At 34.8% G+C, this 26,802-nt stretch overlaps 1 protein-coding gene across 2 annotated transcripts in view; it reads right to left on the minus strand.

Moving 5' to 3' along the window:
- Window positions 1-26,802, minus strand: part of PlexB (plexin B) — a 305,515-nt gene that overhangs the window by 246,617 nt on the left and 32,096 nt on the right. For both annotated transcript variants that reach the window (XM_089106186.1, XM_089106185.1), the window contains exon 2: window positions 6,008-7,206. In XM_089106186.1, coding sequence (XP_088962312.1) covers window positions 6,008-7,174 — 1,167 coding nt within the window. In that variant the 5' untranslated portion in view covers window positions 7,175-7,206. The remainder of the gene's footprint in view (window positions 1-6,007; window positions 7,207-26,802) is intronic.

Consider the following 26,802-nt stretch of genomic DNA (forward strand, 5'->3'; position numbering starts at 1 on the left):
GTTTTGACATAGTTTCTATGTACACAAATATTGATATACCAATATCTGAGCAGTTATTTAAAAATGAAATAGAAGAAAACTATAATTTAATTGAAGATTCAACATCAGGAATAGATTGCGAGGTTTTAATATTCTTAGTTAATATGTGTAATAAGTACTCAATTTATTTTCAGTTCCGTAATTCTTTTTATCAACAAAAAGATGGTCTCCTTATGGGTGCGCCGCTATCCGGGCTATTAGCTATCATTTGTGTAGAACACCTTGAAAATTGGGCCTTAAATTCATATTTTTTAAAACATGTATATTGTGGGCGTTATATTGATGATGTAATATCGCTCTGGAATTATGGGGAAAATGAACTTAGGGGCTTTCTAGATCACCTTAATACATATGACCGAAATTTATAATTTACCTTAGAATTTTAAAATGCAAATAAATTACCGTTTCAGGATGTTTAAATTATTCGTGACATTGATAAACTGGATTTCACAATTTACAGAAAACCCACACAAAATAACAGATATCTACATTTTAAATCCAATCACCCCCCAGAGGTTAAAAGAGGTGTTGTTACATCTCTTGTTGACCGTGCCCTAAACATTTGCTCTGAATCTTACATCACAGAGGAACTAAATTTTATTAGAGACATACTTTTTGATAACGGTTATCCTATTGTCTTTAATAATAATACAATTATCCGAAGATTGGCAAGACACTCCCGTAAAACTAAGGGTCTTTTGCCATGTAAAGTTCCCGTCAAGTCCTCAAATATAATTTACTTTCCATAAATTCCAAAAGTCACCACAAGTTTAAAAAAAATTTGCACACAACATATTTTTTATGTCGTATTTACAAATAATTTATAAACCATGAGTTTCTTAAATTCTGGCAAAGATATAATCTCAGTTACTCGCCAGAGAGGGTTTTATCAAATACCATGTAACTGTGGCCATTTTTATGTTGGTAGAACCCATCAAAATTTAGAAATACGTCTGCGACAACAAAAAGATGACATAACTAAAGCTTTAAATTCTAATAGCACAAATATTTCCTTTGATTTTGCTTTAAGCAGTCACATATATGATAACCCTAGTCATAAAATGCTTTTTGAAGAAACTTGCCTTATTAGCAATGATTTAGGCATAAAACAGGTTGTTCGAGAGGCAATTGAAATTAAAATTAAAATAAATAGTAATATTTCTTTAAATAGAGATTTGGGGGAATATTCGCTTAATGCCCTATACACAAATTTAATTAAAAATGATTTGACTAATTATATTAAAAAACCAGTAAATAACTCCACTCAACCTATTACGAATAGACCTTCTAGCCTGGCTGCCAAGAAGGCGAGATTAGCTTTAAAAGCTTGTCTGTAAATATTTTAATTCCATCTTAATGAATTGTTCTCTCTCTATTTCGTTTGGAGTACCAGTCCTGGTTCAACTTCCTTGAATTATTGATATTATGGCTGTTTTAAAACATTTTTTAAACATATCCAATGATTGAATTTTAATGTAAGTGTCTGTTTTAGTGTTTTTATTCTCTTCGTCTGTTTTGCTGAGGACGGCCCTTGATATAGGTCGAAATATCCATTTAAAGTTGCGTTCCACTGTCTTGTATAAAAATTTCCCTGTTTTTCTACTTATTTGTTTATGATGGAAAGGCAGTGTGGTCTTCGTCGCTATTTGCATAATTTAAAACCCTTGCCCTGAGGGTTGTGGGGGAGTGTCCTCCTCAAAAATATAATTTCTATCTGGAAATCAACTACGCTGAACAAAATGACTATGTCAAAATTTTGTTTGGATCTGTTTGGGGGAATGATGGGCGTGGGGGAGGGGGCTAGTTTCCAAAATGAGCCATATTAAAGCCTAAGATGAGCAGAAATCAAGATGGTGCACATTTTTGAAAACCATGCACACCAGGCGGTGCGCGCCAAACGTGGCAGAACTGTGCCAAGTGTGGTGGATTAAGTGTACTCCACTTAATGGAACTGTGCAGCAAACGTAACGTTCCGACATAAACACCAGGTGAAGGAAAGTGGGCAACCCTCAGCAAAAATGAAGTCAAGATACTACAAATACGCTATTTTGATACCCTGACAAATTTACCAATTTAAAAACTGGAGCCCAATTGAAACTCCCCTTCGAAACATTACCTGAAAGCTCAATTCAATCTCCCTAAATCATTGCAGATAATTTGAAAATTTGGGAGCACATAGCGTCTTTTGAACTACTTAGGTACACGAGTCGTTTCCAAAGTATACCCTTGGGAAACTCTTAATATTGGCTTTTCTGGATAAATGACTGTCTGAAAATGGGTATTCAATATTATGGGGTTATGGCAGCGGTAGCAGAAAAGGGCACGACAGGGAGGCTGGTTGCCCTCCAACCACTTTTGGGCCTTAAAAGGACGCTGTAACTAACAAATTATTAATTGAATGAGCTCCTTCACAGGTTACTATGACCATCCCATTTCATGCAAAGTGGCTGGGCTAAAAATGTTTGTGCGGACCCTTTGTTGGGGTCTGTTTTTGGGGGAACCAGTATTTGTTTCGTTGCTGGTCGGAAACGAAGCCTTTATTCCAATTGCCCCCCTTTTATTGGGAGGGGGAGGGGGGGGGTATCGTACTCCAAAACATTTTTTTAATTAGGCTTCTCTTCACTCAAGGACTTAAGAATTGATCAGGGACGAAAAAGTTGTTTGACCCATTTTAAGCCACCCTGGCTCCCATTTCCCACAACAAATGTTTGATTCTCGGCCCAGAGAACGATCCCTACAAGTTTCGAGCTTTCCCTCCACCTATTAAAATATCAACTAGTCCCTCCTCACAAGGCTTCTCCGTAACACTTTACAATGTAGTGTTACCATTGGTGTTCCTGGATAAAAGGTCTTAAGAGTCACCAGTCATGTGTGCTTATGGACTTACTGATATGGACTGAATAGGGGCATAAGTACCATCGTTCGACAATATAATCCCTGACACTCGAGTTTTTAAAATTAATTATTTGATATTCTCAACTGATTGATTTTGGTCCAATTAAGGCCAAGATCGTTGCTTGGCGGCAAAAAATAGCAGAGATCGGCATTTGCTGCAACGCGATGTCTTTTGCAGCTAGGCAGTAGAACTTATATTTCCGATCGAGTGATCCTTCTTCCAGTTCTTGGTGATCACTGGTTCGATGCCCTGCTTCTGAATAAAAAAAATCGAGCGTGGAAAATCCGCCCAGGATGTCTCGGACATATTCATGTTCATGGCTGAATTTTCATCAAGATAAACTTTTATTTTAGAGTATTTACCTCTGTAGGGTATCTGAAATTACACATGTTATACGGTGTGTACAAGGTGAAATTCAACAAAGCCAATCTTTGGGATCTCCATAAAAAGTATATTCTTGTGATGTGCATACTGCTATCAAAATTCTACTTTTTTATGGTTACAGTTTATAAGATCTGCTCTTCACTGACGGTTCTTTACCAAGATATTTGGTAAAGAACTGGGCCAAAACAGTTAATCAGTTGAGAGCATGGATGAATCAACTTTAAAACTCCCAGTGTCAGGGGTCATACTGTCGAACGGTGGCGCGTATGCCCCTATTCAATCCATACCAATAAGTCCAAGATATTCTTTGCCAAGAGAAAAGTTAATTATATAGAATATATAAGAATTTAAAAACCAACACGGGGTTTATACTTTACTTAAAAGCCGAAAAAATAATAAGTGTCGATTCAACAAGCCATAAGTGATTTTTAAGCAAATGGTAAATCCTATCCTATTCAACATCATGAAAAGTTGATGGAGTGACAGCCCCTAACGATATTTGGCAATTTTGGTCGTTTGAAAACTGAATTGCTCTTTGCGGTTTATTTTTATATAAATAGCTTTTTTTCAGTTAACCTATCTTAATACTATTGCTTTCACCAAAAGCCTAGTCGGAATATACAGGACTATTCCCTGACTGGGACAAAGGCCTAGTTGATAATTTCCTTTGCCCATTTCAAAAAAGGGTTATAAGACGTTTCTGTCTAGTTCAAAGGATAGGCGGTTGTTTTTGATATTCTCATTCAAGTTGCTAATTAGCTTTTAACCGAATAATTGACTAGTCTAGCAAAGGGGGTCTAAATTGGGATAAAGGGATTGTAAGCATAGGCTCTTCACCCCTTTTTCGATTATAAATTCTTTGTATGGTAATTAATGGGTTTTATTTGAAGACGAAAATGCTTTGAATGATTAATAAGGATTAACTAGTTTGCATGGATGTATTTTCAATTAAAAAATAGCAATATTTATCCTACAAAGTTCTATTCTAAAAAGACAAAGCGCAAACCACTGATATTTGTCAGAAGAAAACCAAGAAGGGGAGGAGTGCTTCAAACGGTCTTTGGAACAGAGCCTTAAAAACACTATCAAATCCAACAATTGTAGAAAAAGGAGACATTGAGCTAAAAAGAGGAGGGGGTAGGCTATTAAGTAAAATTTCTTGGAAAGATAACATAGACAGAATTGTTCGGCTTCCAAAAAGAAGAACACAAAACTGCCTGATTTCACAAAACAAAAGCTCGGTAGTTGTACATATAAAGACTAGAACTTTTCCAAATGCCATTGCGGTACTGTTCAATTAGTTAGGCAACACGCGAGACAGCCACTCGAGAAAAGCAAAGATCAAATAGGCATTACCCGGTAACTCCTATGAGACACTGAATAAACAAGGGGTTTCTCACTCCGGGAACTATATTTAAACTTTAGTTTTTTCGGGTTTATGGGGGGGGAAAGGTACCCAGGTTAGGTTACGTATTTAATATATGCTATGCTTTATCCCCACGCCCCTAATGCGCAAATATATAGCCGAAATTTGTTTCTAAACTATTATATTTTCATCATATTTTGTTTTATTTCATTAGCATTAACCAAACACTTCGCGCGTGTTGCCTAGCTAACAGACAGTACCGCCATTGCTAATATATAATTCTTGCTAATAGCAAATAGCAACATTACTTGAATATGTAAGGGCAGGAACAGGGAGGGGGATCATTAATTTCTAAACCAAAAGGCCCCAAGGGAAATAAAACATTGAACCTTAAAACAACGTTCTCGGTATGAGGCCCCTTGGCAGAAATCCTCACATATTCCCCACAAAATTGGTGCTCTCAAAAACCTATGTTTATACATTAAAACATGGTACAATTCCAGTATTTTTCAAATTTTTCTGAACTCCAATACTTCCAGAATTCCCTTTTTGCCCTTATTTTCCAGATTCCTAATGCAAAAGCTCTTAAAACAGAATGCTAACAAAGGTGCACATTTTTCAAACCGACTCGTTTTCGTTTACAGGTAGCCTAAAAAAGGAAAATGGTCAGCTAAACTAGAGGCTACTGAACGCGCTTAGTCCGAATAAGCCTAATTGCAAATGCTGAAAACTGTAATTGAATTTCTTAAATTAAAGTTATAATAAGACCAAGATCAAACTGTAACACCTTTCAATCTGTCACTCTCCATTTGAAGTAGTTGGCTGTTTTTGCTGAGAAGAAACATTTCATGTTTTGGTTCTTAGTTTTTGAAGACGATGTTACCTAAAGTTTCAATGTTATACAAAGTTGGAAACTTTCATAACTTTCTTATAATTAGACCCTACCCAGACTCTTTTGTAACTGACCTTTTAATTAGAATATATCAAAGACAGAAACTTCAGGCATTAGGGGATTTTCTTAAGGGGGAAGGTGGCTTGAAACGCTCATTTACAGCAAAACAAGGCAAGATTCAGGCATTCGAGGATTCAACCAATATATTAAACCTACATGATCTAGGGGAAGGACTATAGGGTGTTGTGATGAGTCTGAAATCACGGACCATTTTATGTGTAAAACATCCACACTTGCGTATAAGGTGTTTTATCGAAATTTGCCAAGAGTATTTTTGGTCTCTTCTTTGGAGAGATTATTCCGATTTCCATTTGTACATGTCTGTTTAAGAGTAGACTATAATAAATACACAGCTATATGCATAACTTACCCCAACTTCCAAACATTTTCCTTCCAAAACTGAACCTGAAATATAATCCATTCCCCGAGCAGTAACACTTCCGTTAAAACACATATGAATGTTTTCCTTGAACCTCCTCTCAATTTTCGCCAAACTAAAAACGCACATTGCGGACTGATTCAGAGGCTCAGCGCTTATCCCCTTCTGAGGTGAAAAAACACCAACTAACACCGGATCACCGTTTTTAACACCGTAGGAAGCTGCAAGGTCAACACCCGCAGAGACTAATTTAGCATCTTGGATTAAAGTGTATCCATCAGGATAATTTTCACTTTCACCGCATTGTAGAGTCACTTCACTATAACTCCCAAAATTACCATCGTTAATACAAACACGTGCAAGGCGGGTCACATAACCTTGTTCCTCCTCTCCTGGATAGGATGACCTTTTCTGTACTATCACAAAATAAGCATGATCAGTCGTATTAAACCCATAGACATACTTCACTAAGAAATGATCACGGCTTTTAACGTCAATCGAAATGGATGATTGTTTATCGAACCAATTTTCATGTAAATCTAAAGTTTCTAAATTGCGACTTGAAATCGCGGGGACGTCATGTCTATAGTCTCCATTAAAAGTGAACGTCGTCCCGACATATAAAACGTCCGAATATCCTGATGAAGTCTGTGGAGCAATAAATGCAAAAGTTGAAGAATCTTCATCGTTTGACGCAACTGCTTTAGGATAAAATTGATTTTCTAGGGAAATATTTTGTAAATTATACTTATTACATGCTCCTTGCAAAATACTACCACAAGCAAGAAGGTTATTTGAATTGCTATCAATTACTAAGATTTTGTTGACGTTATCTGTCAATATTAGTTCAGTTGTATCGTTTGAACAGCCGTTTGAGTGACAGTGCGGACTATTCAATTCTGGTCCAGTGGATATACTCTCGACTAATCTTAAGTCAGCGTCCAACTGATAAAGACGATTCACACCACCAACGAAAACTTGTTTCCCCTCTGGATTATAGACCAGGTGTTTAAGTCGAACTGAGCTTGACTTGAATTCTGACACAATGCTTGGATTTACTGTGTACTTTGGCCTTAGACCGTTTACAGCAATCAAACTGGCGAAAATAAAAGTCCAAAACAACATTTTCTCGGAATGTCTTGATGGCTCATAATTCATCGTTTAGTTTTTGCCACTATTTGGATCATTGCCTGGAAAAAAATCAATCACATTTATCATTAGAAAATAAGCAATAGAAAAAGTCGCTATGAAACACTTTTTAGAAACTGGTCATTCACAGAGAAGCTATTCAACTTTGATAAGACCAATACAGACATCTTTTTTTATCTCTTACAAAACCCTTTCCACTTACAAGGTTGCCAAAGAAATCTGGCATCACAAATACATAAAGAACATTCGTGGTCTTACAGTCACCAAAACATCGAATTATTTCTTGAAATTAGAAAAAATAACTACATTTTAGTAATAAAGCCTATAAATGATAGTTTGGACGAAGTTCAATCTCTCATGAGGCAATATGGAAATTTTTCCAGAAGAGAATCTGACGGTATGTTCTCGCGTGTATAAACCTTTTATTTGCTTTGTTTTTAGAAATGAAATACCGAGCCAGGAGGGGGGTGGAGATTTACCACCTTCATTCAGAATTTACCTGTAATTCCGCCACCCTCTTCCATTCTGGCTCCGTAAAGGCTCATTCACAATGAGATGTTACTAATACCAAAATTTGGCACTTGTATGATATACCCCCTACCGAATATTCTTCATATAATAAGAACCTTGGATTTTCTATAATTTTGGGATTTTTGGATAAAAAATGATGAATATATAATACTTTATCAACAAAATTATGGGAAATCCCAAAATTATGTAAAATCCAAGGTTCTAATTATATTAAGAAAATTAGGTGGGGGGGGGGGTATATCATACAAGTACCCAAAATTTAATTAGCACTAATTTAAGCCAATCAGTATTTATTACAAAATGTTTCAGCCAATTAGAAAATTCTTTGAAAAATCTGATTGGCTCAATTTAGCGCCAGCAAAATCTAGGTCTGCTATAGGTAAAATATCATTGCGAATGAGTCTTAACTAAATTAAATAAAAAAAAATAAGTTTTTTTAACTGAAAGTAAGGAGCAACATTAAAACTTAAAACGAACAGAAATTATTCCTTATATGAAAGGGGCTGTCCCCTCCTCATCACCTCGCTCTTTACGCTAAAGTTTTTTATTGTTTTAAAAATAGAGTTGTGAGAAAGAGTCTAAGTTTAGCGTAAAGAGTGAGGCGTTGAGGAGGGGACAACCCCTTTCATATACGGAATAATTTCTGTTCATTTTAAGTTTTTATGTCACTCCTCACTTTCAGTTAAAAAACTTGTTTTTTTATTTAATTTCTGAACGTTTTTGAATTAATGCAGGTTTTGAAATTGGCTCACCACCGTACATGAATAATTAAAACAAAATTTGCACATTAATTTTTTGGGGGGTTAAATGGCTATCTCGAAAGTTGCTTAATTTTATTTACGAACGTTTTTATTAGTAATAAATATGCGTAATTTACGAATTAACTTACGTAACGAACTTCTATATTCATATATTTTAATTCGTATATTAAGGGATATTTTAATACGTATATTAGGGGGTTCACCCCATAGTCAATACCTCGCTCTTTACACTAAAGTTCGAATTTTGTTCCAATTCTTTAAAAATGACCCCCCTTAATCACAAAGGCTGTTAATTAGAATAAATAGCTCTTATGAAAGTACTAAAAAATCTTTAGCGCAAAGAGTGAGGTATTGACTAGGCTCCTTACTTTCAGTTGAAAAACTTGTTTTTTTAATTATTTAATTTCTGATCGATTTTTAAATAATGCTGTAAAATCCGGCGCACCCTTCAGAGCAACATCCCCTCCCCCATGAACACTTCCTCCATGGAAAGACCATCCCACGTAACCCCCGACCCCCCCCCCCCCACTACCAGAAAAATCCCCCTGAAAACATCTGTATACTTCCATATAACCAATACTATAATTAAACATTTGGTAAAGTTCACAACTTCATAGCCCTTCCCCCGAAGCCTGTGGGGGATTAAGTCAGCCTCAAAGCCACAGTTATTATATTTTCGATCATGCTGAACAAAATGGCTATCTAAAAATTGTGATCGGGTGACTTTGGGGAAAAAATGAGCGTGGGAGGGGGCCTAGTTGCCCTCCATTTTTTTGTCACTTAAAAAGGGTACTCGAACTTCTAATTTCCGTTCGAATGAGCTCTCTCGCTACATTCTAGGACCACTGAGTCGATACGATCACCCCTGGAAAAAACAAAAAAACAAATAAACACGCATCCGTAATCTTTCTTCTGGAAAAAAAAATACAAAATTCCACATTTTTGCAGATGGGAGCTTGAAACCATTACAGTTAGGGTTCTCTAATACGCTGGATCTGATGGTGTAATTTTCATTAAGGTTCTATAGCGTGTAGGGGGGTTCCCCCTTTTTTGAAAATCAGGCAAATTTTCTCAGGCACGTAACTTTTGACGGGCAGGACTAAACTTGATGAATTTTATATATTTTAAGTCATTGTTCTGATGTAGCTATTGGTATCAAAATTCTGTTTTTTAAAGTTTCAGTTACTATTGAGCCGGGCCGCTCCTTACTTACAGTTCGTTACCACGAACTGTTTGATTTACTGCTTGTTTTTTTTGTTAGCTTCAATAATTGATATTTTTTCAAGCGATATTTTTCTCAGAAAAAAAGTAGGCGTTAAATCCTTAAGCTTAGGTCCATGGCGACAGCCAGATTCGTTATCAGCAGGTGGTGGTATTTTATGGGAAGTTTAGGCGAATGGGACTTAAGTTTTATGCGACAAAATATCTGGAGAATTTGACGGACGGCATCAAAATTGAATCTATTTCGGGATTTTAATTTTCTCCTAGATTTACATCGACATTAGAATATCATTATATTTATACTGAGGAAAAGGCAGTGTTTCTATGAAATTTGATCTTCCGAAAATAATGCATAACATGTATATAACTTTCCCCCGACATTTAAATAAGCCGGAGAAATAATCTATTCATTTAATACAATATTTTTCGTGAGTGTTTTGTTTACTTTGCGTTTCTCTATGCTTTGTTGAGGATGGGAGTTATCTGAGAGATGGTAGTAGTAGGACCTCCAACTCCTTGCTTGCTTGAAAGTTATTTTCTGTGCAAAGCACTTTAAATTACATTGCTGGAACATCTATCTGACATGTTGCGTTTTTTTCTTGGGGGGGGGGGGATCAACAAGGAGAAAAAATCATAATTTAGGTAAGAAGTTTCCAGAATTTTGGGCAAATTTAGTATTTCACCCCTGGATCAAGGATTTCGATTTTTCTTTAGTAAAAGTAGTTATGTCAGCTATTTTCATCTGTGTTGTCGTTTTAAACTTTTTTTATATCTTAAGCTCGTCAACTTTTTTCGATTTAAAAACCGTTTACTCTCCGTTTACTTACTCTATTTGTCACACCTCTTTCACCTTTGCAATTATAAACATGTGAATTTATTATAAAACTGACACTTCAGTAGTGCAATGATAATAATTTTGACAATTTATTTGACATTCCGTGAATAAGCTATTTATCGTGAGCAGAGATATCCACAGTAATTAGATGCGGGTGATAGTTTACTCAAAGTAAGGGATATTTTTTTAAACACCCGTTTCTTTTTTTTGACAAAAATCCAGTAACTTAGTTAGCTATATACAATGACGTGTTATGTGATGGTGGGTATATGTCATTCATTTCCGAGGACTAGTTAATTTTCCAGAAGAGGTTTAATAAAATAATCAATATAGCGGCCTTGGTTTTAGTCAGGCGTTTTTATGTATTTTCTTATAGCCACCACACTCAATTTCTGTCAAGAAGTGAAGTATGGTTAATGCTAATGAAATAAAACAAAATATGATGAAAACATATTACTTTATCAACAAAATTATGGGTGCTTTACTGCTTATGTCCTTTAGCCACCACACCCAAGAAGTTAAGTTGGGTTAATCCTAATTAAACAATTATTACTTCATAATATGCAGAAGAACTGTAGCTAAAACATTTTGCATGCAGACCCACTATACCTTACCCCCTCCCACCTAATGTGCAAATATATAGCCCAAATTATATATTTCCAATACGTTCTGCCACTCGTCACTTGTTTTTCCGGTTCTTGTTTCGTCACAGTTGATTCAATTTAGAGGTACACGGGTTGAAACAAGAGAGACGAAAGGCACGAACAGCTAGAAAATATATAATTTGGGCTATATATTATCCCATTGGAGGGGGGGGGGGGTAAAGTATAGCGTATCTGCATGAAAAATGTGTTATCTATAATTATTCTGCATATTATGAAGCAAGAATTGTTTCATTAGGATTAACCGGTACTTGGGCATTATATGGGCAGTTACAAGGAAACCAGTCACGAAAAACCCGTTTTTGACGAGTTAATTCAAGACACCGCTATAGAGTAATGGAATGCATAGCGTGGTTTTCATTGCGTATACAATATTTAAACTGTTGTTTTTGGGGGTTTAGGAGGGGAAGGTACCTAGGTTAGGTTACGTATTTAATATATTCAATGCTTTCTCCCTTCACACCCACCCCCTAATGTGCAAATATATAGCCCAAATTTGTTTATAAACTAATATATATTCATCCTATTTCATATTATTTCTTTAGCATTAACCAAACTTGACTATTTGGAAAAGCCCATATAATACCCAAGTAGCCTACCGATTAACCTAACTTCACTTCTTGGGAGCGGTGGCTACAAGACACAAGTACCCAATGTTTTTCGGTACTGGTGCATTATATGGTCGCTTTTACATACTAATGAGAGACGAAACCCGCCAGACTGGTTATTTTCAAGAGACCGCTATTGAGAAATTGAATGCAAAGAGTAGTTTTCATTGCGTTTACGCAATGACAATCAATGTTTTTCGGTACTGGTGCATTATATGGTCGCGTTTACATACAAATGAGAGACGAAAACCGCCAGACAGGTTATTTTAAAGAGACCGCTATTGAGAAATTGAATGCAAAGAGTAGTTTTGATTGCGTTTACGATATTTAAACTGCTGTTTTTTGGGGGTTTAGGGGGGGGGGGTACCTAACCTAGCCTAGGAGGTACCTAGGTTAAGTTACGTATTTAATATATGCTATGCTTTACCCCTCACCCCCCCCCCCTAATGTGCAAATATATAGCCTAAATTTGTTTCTAAACTATTATATATTCATCCTATTTTATTTCATTAGCATTAACCAAACTTGACTTTTTAGAAGAGACCATATAACGCACCAGTACCTGTTTTTCTAAGGAGGAGCAGACATGCCCCATCTACTAACCTAGGTCTGCTTCTGTAAGATATACCTAAAACTAGATAATGGAAGGAGCTAAATATAAAACAAAATTATAAATCCTTTTCATTTATCATTAAAAATAATCAATGTTTGAGACTAATCAAAATACTAGGTCAACAGTGTGTGAGGCATGTCAAAATAAAAACAGTTAAGACCCAGTAGACGAAGCAAATAAAATGGTGTAACGTCAATTTGTTTACACCATACAGAGTAGGCTATATTAATTACTATTTACCACTAGTTATTAATTTTGACACAAAAGTTAGTCAAGCCAAAATAATTATTGTCTACAAGTAGCATACTACCATTAGTCAACCAAGATAATTATAAACCTTTTTTCTTCGGTGTGAAAACCAGCTCAGTTGGATAGAGCTACTTTGGGGGAATGTCGGCGAATGACATAAAACGTAATAAGGAGAGATTAATTATGACAAAAAGAAATACATATTCTGCCATTCAACATATTTGTAGCTACAGAAGTTCGAATTGAGAATAGTGAATTTGGTGATTTTCCTACCTAAGCAATATAACTAATGATTGAGCATTTCAAAAGCCAATCTGACCAAGTTTCCATTATACATTTAGGTAGATTTTAGACTTCGTGGGATATTAACTGTGTACTTTCCTTTAAAATTAAAATTACACGCAAATTCCCTAAAATTAAGGATGAATTAATTTTATAAAAAAGATAAACAGTTTTACAATTGTACAATCAGTAATGTTTTATATAGCAATTTGACCAAGTCCATTCTAAAATACAAGGTAAAATTCTCTTTATTCAACTACAAAGTAAACTCCAAAAAAAGCTGAACTTTCTTTTGTCACCAGATTAAGTTTTTTTTTAAATTGTTCTCTTGGCTGTTTCTTTTTTTCGACCTGTCAAATCAGCTTCTAATCGTTTCAAATTTGTGTCATTTTGCTCTGACAAGTACCTAGGAAATGTACTTTGGGCCAATGTCCTTGGAATCTTATGGTTCTCCCAATTTTATCCCCCTATTTTCAACAATTTTATAGAATTTGGTTATTTTTACTGTTCTGAAAATTTCTCCTTACCCCCCAAAAAACTACTACTGATGGCCGCTAGATTTTTAAGCATAGGCCTACCTTAATAATATTTTTATTGAAAATAATTTTCTTGGTATTTTCACTGAAAAACAAAGAAAAGCATTGATCCTTAGGCCCCCCCCCGTATAAATATAATCCATTTGCTAAGGGAATTTTGAAAAAAAAACTTAAATTGAGCATATAGAGTTTACGCCCCCCCCTTAGCTTTCGCGCAACACTGCAATGTTACATAGCTGTTAGCACTACTGTATACACGGTATAAGATACAATAAACGTCTATTTTGTATACAGGGAGCATATGGAGGGGTTTACACAGAGGGAGGGGCTCAACCTTCCTGAAATCCTAAATTTGTCCAATTTTTAGACTTATTCTTAATCAAAATATCAAACAAACCTGTTTTTGTGCCCTCCCCCCCCCCGAAAAAATAATGTGTACGTACCTGAACATTTGTTTTGGGGACAAATACGACACCAGGAGGTAGTATGGTCTCTGAAACCGAGACGATCTATAAATAGCTCCTAAATAGTTTTAAAACAATAGCCTATCTTAAAATTTTCGCTCGAAAGCATTTTGGCCATATTTGGGGACAAACTCGTTGTTTTGTAGACCCAAGTGGGATAAGTTTGTGAGTTTCCTTTCTTTTGTTGCTAAAAATGGGTACTAAAACTCATTGTACTCCCTCGAACGACCCCTCTACCGAGACTATAACACAGTAGCGTAATTTTGTCAAAATCCTAGGGGGGGGGGGGGGGGCAAACTTGGAGCCAATTTTTCCAAGTCAAGTGAAAATGACAGTAAAAACTAAAAAATAAATTATTTGGTAACATGAAGGTACTATTTAGTACTATAGAGGTACTGTATAGTACTGTAAAGGTAAATATGTACTAAAAAACTGTTTCTGTAGATGCTTGAATTATGCAGGTTTAGGCCTACCTTAGTTTCGATAAAATTTTGAAAGAAACTAAATTTCCGCTGGGGGCGATCTGGGGTAATAGGGAGGGGGTAATAAGGTAATAGGGACAGTTGCCCCCTGCCCCATAGCAAATTACGCCCCTGCTATAAAACCACCCTTTCAATGCGATCACCCAGAAAAAAAAGAACATATCCGTAACTATCCTTCTCGAGCAAAACTCAAAATATTATATTTTGTGCCTAGAGGCTTGAAACGTATTCTTCCGTTATCAGACACGTTCAATTATTTAAATTTTAAATAAGATTGCACTCCTTGCTCTTAGTACTTTCTTACTTGATCTAAAATTATAATTTTTTTTTTTAACTTAACTAAATGAATATTAAAGCAGGTTCCTTGATGTACATATTGCTTTATATTTGTGTGTTTCTTGTTTCATAATTTCATTGTTTAGAAATGTTCTTTACTTATCGTCGGGTATAATTAACTGTTCGATAAACCGCATGTACAAAAATAGTCCAATAATGAAGTGTAAAACAAAGAGCCTTGTGCAAACAAGGCTAACAGATATCTTAAAAACCAAGAAATAAGTCGTATGGAAGAAAAAGCTCATAAATTTTAATGAGATTTATAGGAAAGTCGCCAAAGAGGAATTCAACCTCAAACCCTGACGTTCAATATCCAGATCGACAATAAATTGACATTATTGCCTTTCTTATTGTTCCTTAAACGCCCGAATCAAAATACCGTCAATTCCGTCATCCTGGGGGTTGTTAATAAATTCTGCCCCTTCTTTTGTCAAGTCGACACCCCTTCCCTCATCAATGTCCTTTTTCATTTTGAAAAGTCGACCCTTTTCCGTGCCGGAGCAGACTTACCTTTAGAATGATAAAAGCTTCTCCGTTAAAGGTTTTTATCAAGATTTTGTTTTGATATATGCTTCAGAATCGGATTTCAGACGATAGCGCGAAAATTTGCATGAATAGAATCTTAGGGGTCCTAAAGGTTGTTGAAAATTTTACACAGCAGGGGCGAATCGATGCTGAATCAGCTGATTTTTTATTTAGATAAATATTTTATAATCTGGCAATTATTTATGATGCAGTATTACCGTCAAGCGACTTTTAATTGACATTTCTTTGGTTTGATTTTCAGAGCGAAATTGATACGGCAAGGTCTAAATAATTTAATTTTCGAGAATTAAAACGGCATGTCAAGTCTAGGATATAAACTGAGTGAAAATTTCTCCTTTCTCTCCATTAGTCTGTTTTTTCTTTGTTTTTGCATTTATATAATCTCCTCCAACCACCGAAATAAACTCCCGCGTTCGTTTCACTTGAAGCCCACTGTCGAAACTTCTTAGTCTAATGATACTACTACTACTACTAACAACTCACCGCAGCACCAAGGCGCCTGAGGCCAACACAGTTACGCACGCCCCTCCTCCATCCCAATCTATTCAAAGCCTCCCTTTTTACACCCGCCCGCGAAGTCCTCATTTCCTTTAAATCTTTCTTTATGACGTCCTCCCACCCTAGACGAGGACGGCCTGCTTTCCGTTTAGCCCCAGACGGTTGGCCGAAAAGGACAATCTTCGGCAATCTGTCATCCTTCATTCGCACAACGTGTCCTAGCCACCAAAACCTTTCTTTCATTACAGACCTAGAAAGCGGTATTGAACCACATTTTTCGTATAGCCTATTGTTTGAAATACGGTCAGTCAGCCGGGTACGTAGAACAATCCTTAGGCTATTTCTCTGGAAAACATCTAGCAAACCTTCATCCGCTTTTTGGAGGGCCCGTGCTTCTGAACCACATTTGATCACTGTCTCTAATATTCTAATCTTGGTTTGCAGACTTATCTTCCTGTCCTTCCAAACTTTTTTTCAACTGTGATAAAACACCCTGAGCCTTGGCTTATCTACTTTTAACATCTTCACTGATCCCACCATCTTTACTAATAATGCTACCAAGGTAAGTGAAGCTGCCCACCTGATCAATCTTTTCGTTACCCAACGTCACCTTTTCATCTTCACTTATTCCTAGCCTTAGTGACTTAGTTTTCTTAACATTAATTTTCAAACCTATTCTAGCACCCTGAACACGCAAAACCTCTAAAACTTCATTCATTTTGCTCACACTTTCATCTAGGATTCTTAAATCATCAGCATAATCTAAGTCCAGGAAAGTTTTTACTTCCCATTTGATTCCGTGTCTCCCATTGCCTTTCCTCTGCTCCTTAAGACAAAGTCCATCGAAATGATCCATATAAAGGAGGATACAACACAACCCTGCTTAACTCCCGATTTAATACAAAACCAGCTGCTAACCTCCTTTCCTACCTGAACCGCAAGTAGATTGTATGTATTGAATTTACGGAGACATATAGGAATCTCTATGTTATTTGCGGAGACGTATACACCTTTTCAAAGAGAGTGAGTATCCTCTCACATGGCATATTGAATTTACGTGCGCCCCTAGGAATTAGGTCAACCAGACAGGTTTCTGGTGGGTATAGTCTGGTTTGGTAGGTATAATCTGGTTTGGTGGGTATAATCTGGTTTGGTGGGTACAGTCTGGTTTGGTGGGTACAGTCTGGTTTGGTGGGTATAGTCTGGTTTGATGGGTATAGTCTAGTTTGGTGGGTATAGTCTGGTTTGGTTTTTCAAAGAGAGTGAGCATGTTATTTTCTTGCGTGTATAGGAATTCCCTTGCTATTTGCTTGCGTGTATAGGAATTCCCATATTATTTCCTTGCCTGTATAGGAATTCCCCTGTTATGTGCTTGCGTGTATAGGAATTCACCTGGTATTTGATTGAATGCATATGAATTCCCTTGTTATTTGCTTGCGTGTATATGAAATCCCATGATATTTGATTGAGTGTATAGGAATTCACGTGTTATTTGCTTGCGTGTATAGGAATTCCTATGTTATTTGCTTGCGTGTATAGGAATTCCCATGTTATTTGCTTGCGTGTATAGGAACTCCCATGTTATTTGCTTGCGTGTATAGGAATTCCCACGTTATTTGCTTGCGTGTATAGGAATTCCCATGTTATTTGCTTGCTTATAATTGAACTTTTTTTATTCTTTGAAATTGAACTTAATATATTGAACTTTTTTTCTTATAGCCTTAACTTTGAAGACATTTCTTCATCTTAATTGGCTTTAGAAATATCATGCAAAATAAAACTAACAAAACAGTCGTTGCTTTGTCGAATTTTGAGCAAACAAAACGATTGTAACACCTGATTGGCTCGTTTGTATGCAATTTCAAGCCAGTGAAAAGAACGAAACGTCTTTGAGTCACATTTTTTTTTTAAAGGTAAATTCGATATTTCTCTATGATTCAATCCCAACGTCCCCCTTCTCTGAGTGTTGAAAATGATTTCACGACATTATTTTAGTTTTTTTTTCTTGCCCCAAACTATTTTTTTTTTTATCATGAACCCTTTAGAGATCAATTTGATCAACTTGGCGAAAATTCAAATAGAATCGTTACTGATATTGATATTAGTGCGTAAACTACAAACTGACAAAAATATCCAGAACTTTTTTTCTTATAGCCTTGACTTTGAAGACATTTCTTCTTTTGTAGGTGTGTGTTGTCTAAAACCTATAGTTTTGGGAATGCTATTTGGGCTTTTCAGAGCTAGGTTTCTTAGTTTCTCATAGGTGTGTGTTGTCTGAAACCTAAGATTTGGGGTGGGTAGTTTGCTATTTCTGGCTTTTCAGAGCTAGGTTTCTTAGTCTCTCATAGGTGTGTGTTGTCTAAAACCTACAATTGGGGATGGGTAGTTTGCTATTTCTGGCTTTTATGCGCCAGGTTTCATAGCCCTTTGTATGTGTGTGTTGTCTGAAACCTATAGTTTGGGATGCTATTTGGGCTTTTCAGAGCTAGGTTTCTTAGTCTCTCATAGGTGTGTGTTATCTGAAACCTACAATTTGAGGTGTGTAGTTTGCTATTTCTGGCTTTTATGAGCTGGGTAATAAACTATTTCTGTAAAATCTGAGCTAATAAGGGTTTTTGGTCGTAAACTCTAGTTTTTTGTAAGAAAATTATGGAAAATACAATTCTCTGGTTCAAATCTGAAACCTTAGTCTATTTTTGTATCGAAAAATAAAACTATTTCTATAAAATCTGAGCTAAAAAAGGATTTTTGACCGTAAACTCTAGTCTTTTTTTGTTTTTTTTTTGTAAGAAAATTATCGAAAATGCAATTCGTTGGCTCATAGGTTAAAACTAAGTTCAATTATGGATTGAAAAATAAACTATTTCTATACAGTCTAAGCTAATAAGGGTTTTTTGCAGTAAAATCTAGTTTTTTGTAAAAAAATTATGGATAATACAATTCTCTGGTTGAAATCTGAAACTTTAGTCCATTTTGTGATCGAAAAATAAACTATCTATGGAAAATTTGAGTTAATAAGTGTTTTTGACTGTAAAATCTATTTTTTTGTAAGAAAATTATGGAAAATACAAGTCGTTGACTCATAGGTGAAAATTCAGTCTATTTTTGGATCAAAAAATAAACTATTTTTCTAAAGTCTGAGCTAATAAGGGTTTTTGCCCGTAAACTATAGTTTTTTTGTGAGAAAATTATGGAAAATACAATTCTCTGGTTCAAATCTGAAACTCTAGTATATTTTTTGATAGAAAAATAAGATATTTCTGTAAAATCTGAGCTAATAAGGGTTTTTGACCGTAAACTCTAGTTTTTTGTAAGAAAATTATGGAAAATACAAATCTCTGGTTCAAATCTGAAACTTAAGTCTGTAAAACTATTTCTGTAAAATCTGAGCTAATAAGGGTTTTTGCCCGTAAACTCTAGTTTTTTTGTGAGAAAATTATGGAAAATACAATTCTCTGGTTCAAATCTGAAACTCTATTCTATTTTTGTATCGAAAAATAAACTATTTCTGTAAAATCTGAGCTAATAAGGGTTTTTGCCCGTAAACTCTAGTTTTTTTGTGAGAAAATTATGGAAAATACAATTCTCTGGTTCAAATCTGAAACTAGTCTATTTTTGGATCGAAAAATAAACTATTTCTGTAAAATCTGAGCTAATAAGGGTTTTTGACCGTAAACTCTAGTTTTAGTAAGAAAATTATGGAAAATACAAATCTCTGGTTCAAATCTGAAACTTAAGTCTATTTTTGGATCGAAAAATAAAATCATTTCCGTAAAATCTGAGCTAAAAAGGGTTTTTGACCGTAAACTCTAGTTTTTGTAAGAAAATTATGGAAAATACAATTCTCTGCCTCAAATCTGAAACTTAAGTCTATTTTTGGATCGAAAAACAAAACTATTTCTATAAAATCTGAGTTAAAAGGGTTTTCGACCGTAAACTCTAGCTTTTTGTAAGAAAAATATGGAAAATACAATTCATTGGCTCATGGGTAAAAATTAAGTCCAGTTATTGATCGAAGAATAAAATGTTTCTTTAGAATCTGAGCTAACAAGGTTTTTTGGCTGTAAACTCTGGTATTTTTTTGTAGAAAAATTACGCAAAATATAATTCTCTGGTTCAAATGTGAAACTTAAGTGTATTTTTGGATCAAAAAATAAAACTAATTCCCAAAAATCTGAGCTCATAAGGGTTTTTGACCGTAAACTCTAGTTTCTTCTAAAAAATTATGGAAAATACAATTCTCTAGTTTAAATGTGAAACTTAAGTCCAGTTTTGGATACTCATAATGATGAGGACTGATGATTCTAATTCAATATTTTTTCCATAAAAACAGACTATTTTTTTTTAAACTTCGAAATTATTCAACTTTATTTATTTTTTATCTTTTTTTGTACGTATCTTAAAATGACAAAATATGCTTACGGCTCTAACAATTCTACTCTATGATTGGTCAGATATATGATGTGGCTTTCCCATTGGTATTCTATGTCCGGTTATTGACACTACTTAGTCTATTGCATGTATTAAATCAGTATTTTTTTACGCAGTGGAACGATAAACATAAGTCATATCTTAAAAAAAAGTGAAGATGGAGCATTTTAATAAAGTGTTCACATAACATGTTTATTGTAGCATTGAATGCCGACAAGGAGAAGTATTTAAACTATGAAACAAGTACAAGTGGTAGCACTATTGGAAATGTATGCATGCATTGTCATGACAGTAAGGACTTCAATTTCTTTGGAATACCGAAAAAATTCAACTCTTATGCTGGTGGTTATGCGAGATTGAGATCTCCAGAGATGATTACACTTAAAAAGAAAGCTAACATAAAAATAATTCTTGATGATAGAGGATAACTCCTTGCTACTGTTGCAGTTTACACATTATCTGCTGAAACAACCAATCGTCAGCTTTCGGGTAGTAGCATTCAACAGAAGATCAAAAAAAGAAATGCCTACTCTGCTACTAATATCGTAAACCATATCTTGTCTACGTGCCGAAACTGGTACCTGTGTAAACATAATGTGATAATAGACAGTGAAATTGCCAGAAAAATAAAAAGGACTTTGTCAGAAAATATCACTATGGAATATAAAGATGAATCGATGAAAAACAAAGCACCAGCAAACGTTACTACCATTGATCAAACAATCAATGAACCAAATAATACCAAGGACGAAAAGCATATTGAGCCTGTTGATAACACACCAGTAAAAATTGTGTATGACCCTAAATGGAGTAGTGATTATTCTACTGATTACGGGCTAAGAGAAGACAAGAACTACAATGTCAAGGAAAAACCTAGTGAACTATTTTATGGAACAAATTCGAAAATTCTAAAGTTAATCATTGATACTTTTAATGTACCATAATATAGTTTTGTATTAATATTGTACATAGCATTATCTCATTAGAAATAGTTTATGAATTACCTTGTTATGTGTTCATTATTTTTAGAGTAAGCTAGCACATCAAACGTGTAGAATGTCTATTAAAACATCGGAGATGTAAGAAAAGGAATTTGCATACATCTATTGTCAGACACATGGGATAACATTGACAAAATCTAGCTATCAGAATGCATAAACTCTTTATCAACATCCGTTATTGGATTTGTTATTATGTCATTATGAAAAAATTGTAAATAACTAGGTAAGTAAGTACTTAAGTAGGTAAGTAAGTAACAAACTCTTTATTAATGTCACCTCTTGGATGCAAAATACAGAAATTTAATTCATGAAATTATGAAAAAAAAAATTGAACAAATTCTTTATTAACATTCTTTATCGATTTAAGTCGCTTCCTAAACAGTCAATACAGCAATTTTACAAAATCTAAATATCAAATTGATTAAATTCTATATCAACATTCATTTCTCGGATACATGCGGAAGAAATTGACAAAATCTAAGTGTTAGAGTGAATAAATTTTATTTATCAACATATTTTGTAAGATGCATCGAATAAAATCGACAGAATCTAAGTGTCAGAGTGAATAATTTATTTTTTATCAACATCTTTTATCAGTTACAACAATTATAAATAGCAAAATCTAAATATCAGAGTGAATAAATGCTTTTTCAGCATCCTTTGTCGGATATTTTGAATAGAATATGAAAAGTCGACAGTTTTATTTAATTTTTTTATGTTAATTTAGACGAGGTTACGTGTGATCGAATAAAATCGACAGAATCTAAGTGTCAGAGTTAATAATTTATTTTTTATCAACATCTTTTATCAGTTACAACAATTATAAATAACAAAATCTAAATTTCAGAATGAATAAATGCTTTAACAACATCCTTTATCGGATATGTCGGATAAAATTGACAAAATCTAAGTATCAGAGTGACTAAATTCTATATCAGCATCCTTTTCTCGGATAAATAGGATAAAATATCGGATAAAATTGACAAAATCTAAGTATCAGATTGATTAAATTCTACATCAACATCCTTTTCTCAGGTACATGGGAATAAAATTGACAAAATCTAAGTATTAGATTGATTAAATTCTATATCAGCATCCCTTTCTCGGCTACATGGGATAAAATTGACAAAATCTAAGTATCAGAGTGAATAAATTCATTATCAACATCATATGACGGATAGATCGGTTAAAATCGACAAAATCTAAGTATCAGATTGATTAAATTCTATATCAACATCTCTTTCTCGGATACATGGGATAAAATTGACAAAATCTAAATATCAGAGTGAATAAATGCTTTATCAACATCCTTTAAATGCATAATCTAAGTACCAGAGTGAATAAATGCATTATCAACACCCTTTGTCGGGCTATGTCGGATAAAATTGACAAAATCTAAATATCAGGGTGATTAAATTCTATATCAACATCCTTTTCTCGGATACAAAAGTTAAAGTTGAACAAAAGAAAAGATAAACTTACAATACAACCCTTTTTTTCAAATATCTGCATTTACGTTAGGTTCATTTAGGTTCCCTTAGCGTGGGCCACGCTAAGGGAACCTAAATGAACCTAACGTAAATGCAGATATTTGAAAAAAAGGGTGGTATTGTAAGTTGGCTGCAGGTGCCCGGATGAATGAAAAATCAGTTGTGCTGCCATCTATACCTTAATTGAAATAGATGGTAGCTATTGCTTCAGTAAAAAATAAATGAACCTAGCTTTTTGCAGGTCTCTCACACTAGGCCCCTGGGGCGAATTCAAGAAAGAGTTTTTTACTTTTTACTTACAATTTTTTTTTTCATATGATAAAAAAAAAATTATTAACTCTGACACTTAGATATTGTCAACTTTATCTTTTGTATCCGAGTAAAGGATGTTGATATAGAATTTAATCACCCTGATATTTAGATTTTGTCAATTTTATCCGACATAGCCCGACAAAGGGTGTTGATAATGCATTTATTCACTCTGGTACTTAGATTATGCATTTAAAGGATGTTGATAATGCATTTATTCACTCTGATATTTAGATTTTGTCAATTTTATCCCATGTATCCGAGAAAGAGATGTACAAGAACTACTTATTTAACACAAAAATTTTGTTTTTAATGGGTACCAAGTAAAGAAAAACCACACGGAAAAGCCCTTATAATAGCATAGGAAGGAACATAAGCTCCTGGAATAGCATAGGAAGGGGACATAAACCCTTATAATAGCATGGGAGGGAACATAAGCCCTTAAAATAGCATGGGAATTCCTATACACGCAAGCAAATAACATGGGAATTCCTATACACGCAAGCAAATAACTTGGGAATTCATATACACGCAAGCAAATAACATGGGAATTCCTATACACGCAAGCAAATAACATGGGAATTCCTATACACGCAAGCAAATAACATGGGAATTCCTATACACGCAAGCAAATAACATGGGAATTCCTATACACGCAAGCAAATAACACGGGAATTCCTATACACGCAAGCAAATAACATGGGAATTCCTATACACGCAAGCAAATAACATGGGAATTCCTATACACGCAAGAACATAATAGTGGACTTCCTATACACGCAAGGAAATAACTTGGGAATTCCTATACACGCATGCAAATAACATGGGAATTCCTATACACGCACGCAAATAACATGGGAATTCCTATACACGCAAGAAAATAAAATGGGAATTCCTATACACGCAAGCAAATAAAATGGGCATTCCTATACATGCAAGCAAATAACATGGGAATTCCTATACACGCAAGCAAATAACATGGGAATTCCTATACACGCAAGCAAATAACATGGGAATTCCTATACATGCAAGCAAATAACATGGGAATTCCTATACATGCAAGCAAATAACATGGGAATTACTATACAAGCAAGCAAATAACATGGGAATTCCAATACACGCAAGCAAATAACATGGGAATTAAAATACATGCAAGCAAATAAAATGGGAATTCCTATACAAGTATATTCCAAGGTACCAATTTGCCGCCTATATGTTCCTTCCGGTTTTTCTGGTAGTTAAACAGGGCATTACACTCTTTGCCGATAGGACTGGGTACAACTGGATTGGTGATTAGGATTTGAATAAAAGGAAACAGTTTTTTTTTCTTGTTTAGCATTTGCAAAAGAGGGATGATTAGTGAGTGGAAAATTTTTTAATGCATTTACAATCGGAGATGTTTCATTAACCTTTGCAAAAAAAAGGGGTAAGGGGATTTGTGAATTGGAGGAGATGCCATGATTATGTACTGTATAATACACAAGTGATGTTTTGGAGCGTATTGTCAATTTAACGAGAAAATGACTGAAAAGTGTTTTAAGGGAGATGGGTTGCATGGAGGGTTGAGTTGCATGAGAGTTCAGTTTAAGGGGGTACAGTTACACGGGGGTTTCGGTTATACAGGGGTTCAGTTACAAGGGGGTTCAGTTGCACGGGGGTTGAGTTAAATGGGGATTGAGTTCCACGAGAGTACGAGAAAATGACTGAAAAGTGTTTTGAGGGAAATGGGTTGCATGGAGGGTTGAGTTGCATGAGAGTTCAGTTAAAGGGGGATACAGTTACACGGGGGTTTCGGTTATACAGGGATTCAGTTACAAGGGGGTTCAGTTGCACGGGGATTGAGTTAAATGGGGATTGAGTTCCACGAGAGTAGGGCTTTTGTCGTGGTTTAGCTTGTCACAGTTTTAAAAGAGCTTTACGGGGATTGAGAGACTCAGTTGCCTAATTCCGTGTGATTTTTCTTTACTAGATGGTCATTAAAAACGAAATTTTTGTGTTAAATAAGTAGTTTTTGTATCTTTTAAAAGAGCTTTACAGGGTTTGAGAGACTCAGTTGCCTAATTCTGTGTGGTTATCCTTTACTTGGTGGTCATTAAAAACGAAATTTTTGTGTTAAATCAGTAGTTTTTGTTTCTTTTAAAAGAGCTTTACGGGGATTGAGAGACTCAGTAACCTAATTCCGTGTGATTTTTCTTTTCTTGATGGTCATTAAAAACGAAATTTTTGTGTTAAATAAGTAGTTATTGTATCTTTTAAAAGAGCTTTAAGGGGTTTGAGAGACTCAGTTGCCTGATTCCGTGTGGTTTTTCTTCACTTGGTGGTCATTAAAAACGAAATTTTTGTGTTAAATCAGTAGTTTTTGTATCTTTTAAAAGAGCTTTACGGGGATTGAGACTCAGTTGCCTAATTCCGTGTGGTTTTTCTTTACTTGGTGGTCATTAAAAATGAAATTTTTGCGTTAAATAAGTAGTTTTTGTATCTTTTAAAAGAGCTTTAATGGGTTTGAGAGACTCAGTTGCCTGATTCCGTGTAGTTTTTTCTTTACTTTGTGGTCAGTTTTTTAATATTTTATAAGAGATATACTGTGATTGAGAGACTCAGTTGCCTAATTCCGTGTGGTTTTCCTTTACTTGGTGGTCATTAAAAACTAAATTTTTGTGTTAAATCAGTAGTTTTTGTATCTTTTAAAAGAGCTTTAAGGGGTTTGAGAGACTCAGTTAACTGATTCCGTGTGATTTTTCTTTACTTGGTGGTCATTAAAAACAAAATTTTTGTGTTAAATCAGTAGTTTTGTATCTCTTAAAATAACTTGACGGTGATTGAGAGAGTCAGTTGCCTAATTCTGTGTGATTTTTCCTTACTTGGTAGTCTTTGAACACGAAATGTTCGTGTTAAATCAGTAGTTTTTGTATCTTTTTAAAAGAGATTTACAGGGATTGAGAGATTCAGTTGCCTCATTCCGTGTGATTTTTCTTTACTTGGTGGTCATTAAAAACGAAATTTTTGTGTTAAATCAGTAGTTTTGTATCTTTTAAAAGAGCTTTACGGGGATTGAGAGACTCAGTTGCCTGATTCCGTGTGGTTTTTCTTTACTTGGTGGTCATTAAAAATGAAATTTTTGTGTGAAATAATTATTTTTTGTATCTTTTAAAAGAGCTTTAAGGGGAGTGAGAGACTCAGTTGCCTGATTCCGTTTAGGTTTTTCTTTACTTGGTGGTCATTTGTTGTATCTTTTAAAAGAGCCTTACAGGGTTTGAGAGACTCAGTCGCCTAATTCCATATGGTTTTCCTTTACTTGGTGGTCATTAAAAACGAAATTTTTGTGTTAAATAAGTAGTTTTTGTATCTTTTAAAAGAGCTTTACAGGGATTGAGAGACTCAGTTGCCGGATTCCGTGTGATTTTTCTTCTTTTCAGTAAAAACACTCGATATCCTAAAAGTGTTTAATTCAAACTTTTTTAAAACTTTGAAATTTTTCAACTTTATTTATTTTTTCTTTTTGTACATAACTTAAAATGTCAAAATATGCTTATAGTTCTAACAATTGCGCTCTGTGATTGGTCAGAGACACGATGTGACTTTCCCACAGGTATTCTAAGACCGGTTATTCACACTACCTTGTCTATTGCATGTATTAAATCAGTATTTTTTACGCAGTGTAACGATAAAAACATAAGTCATATCTTTAAAAAAAAGTGAAGATGGAGCATTTTTATAAAGTGTGTTTACGTAAAAAGGTTATTGTAGCATTGAATGCTGACAAAGAGAAGTATTTAAACTTT

The sequence above is a fragment of the Artemia sp. Qi Xiang Cuo genome, chromosome 20, assembly GCF_049724085.1.
Source record: "Artemia sp. Qi Xiang Cuo chromosome 20, ASM4972408v1, whole genome shotgun sequence".
NCBI lineage: Eukaryota > Metazoa > Arthropoda > Branchiopoda > Anostraca > Artemiidae > Artemia > Artemia sp. Qi Xiang Cuo.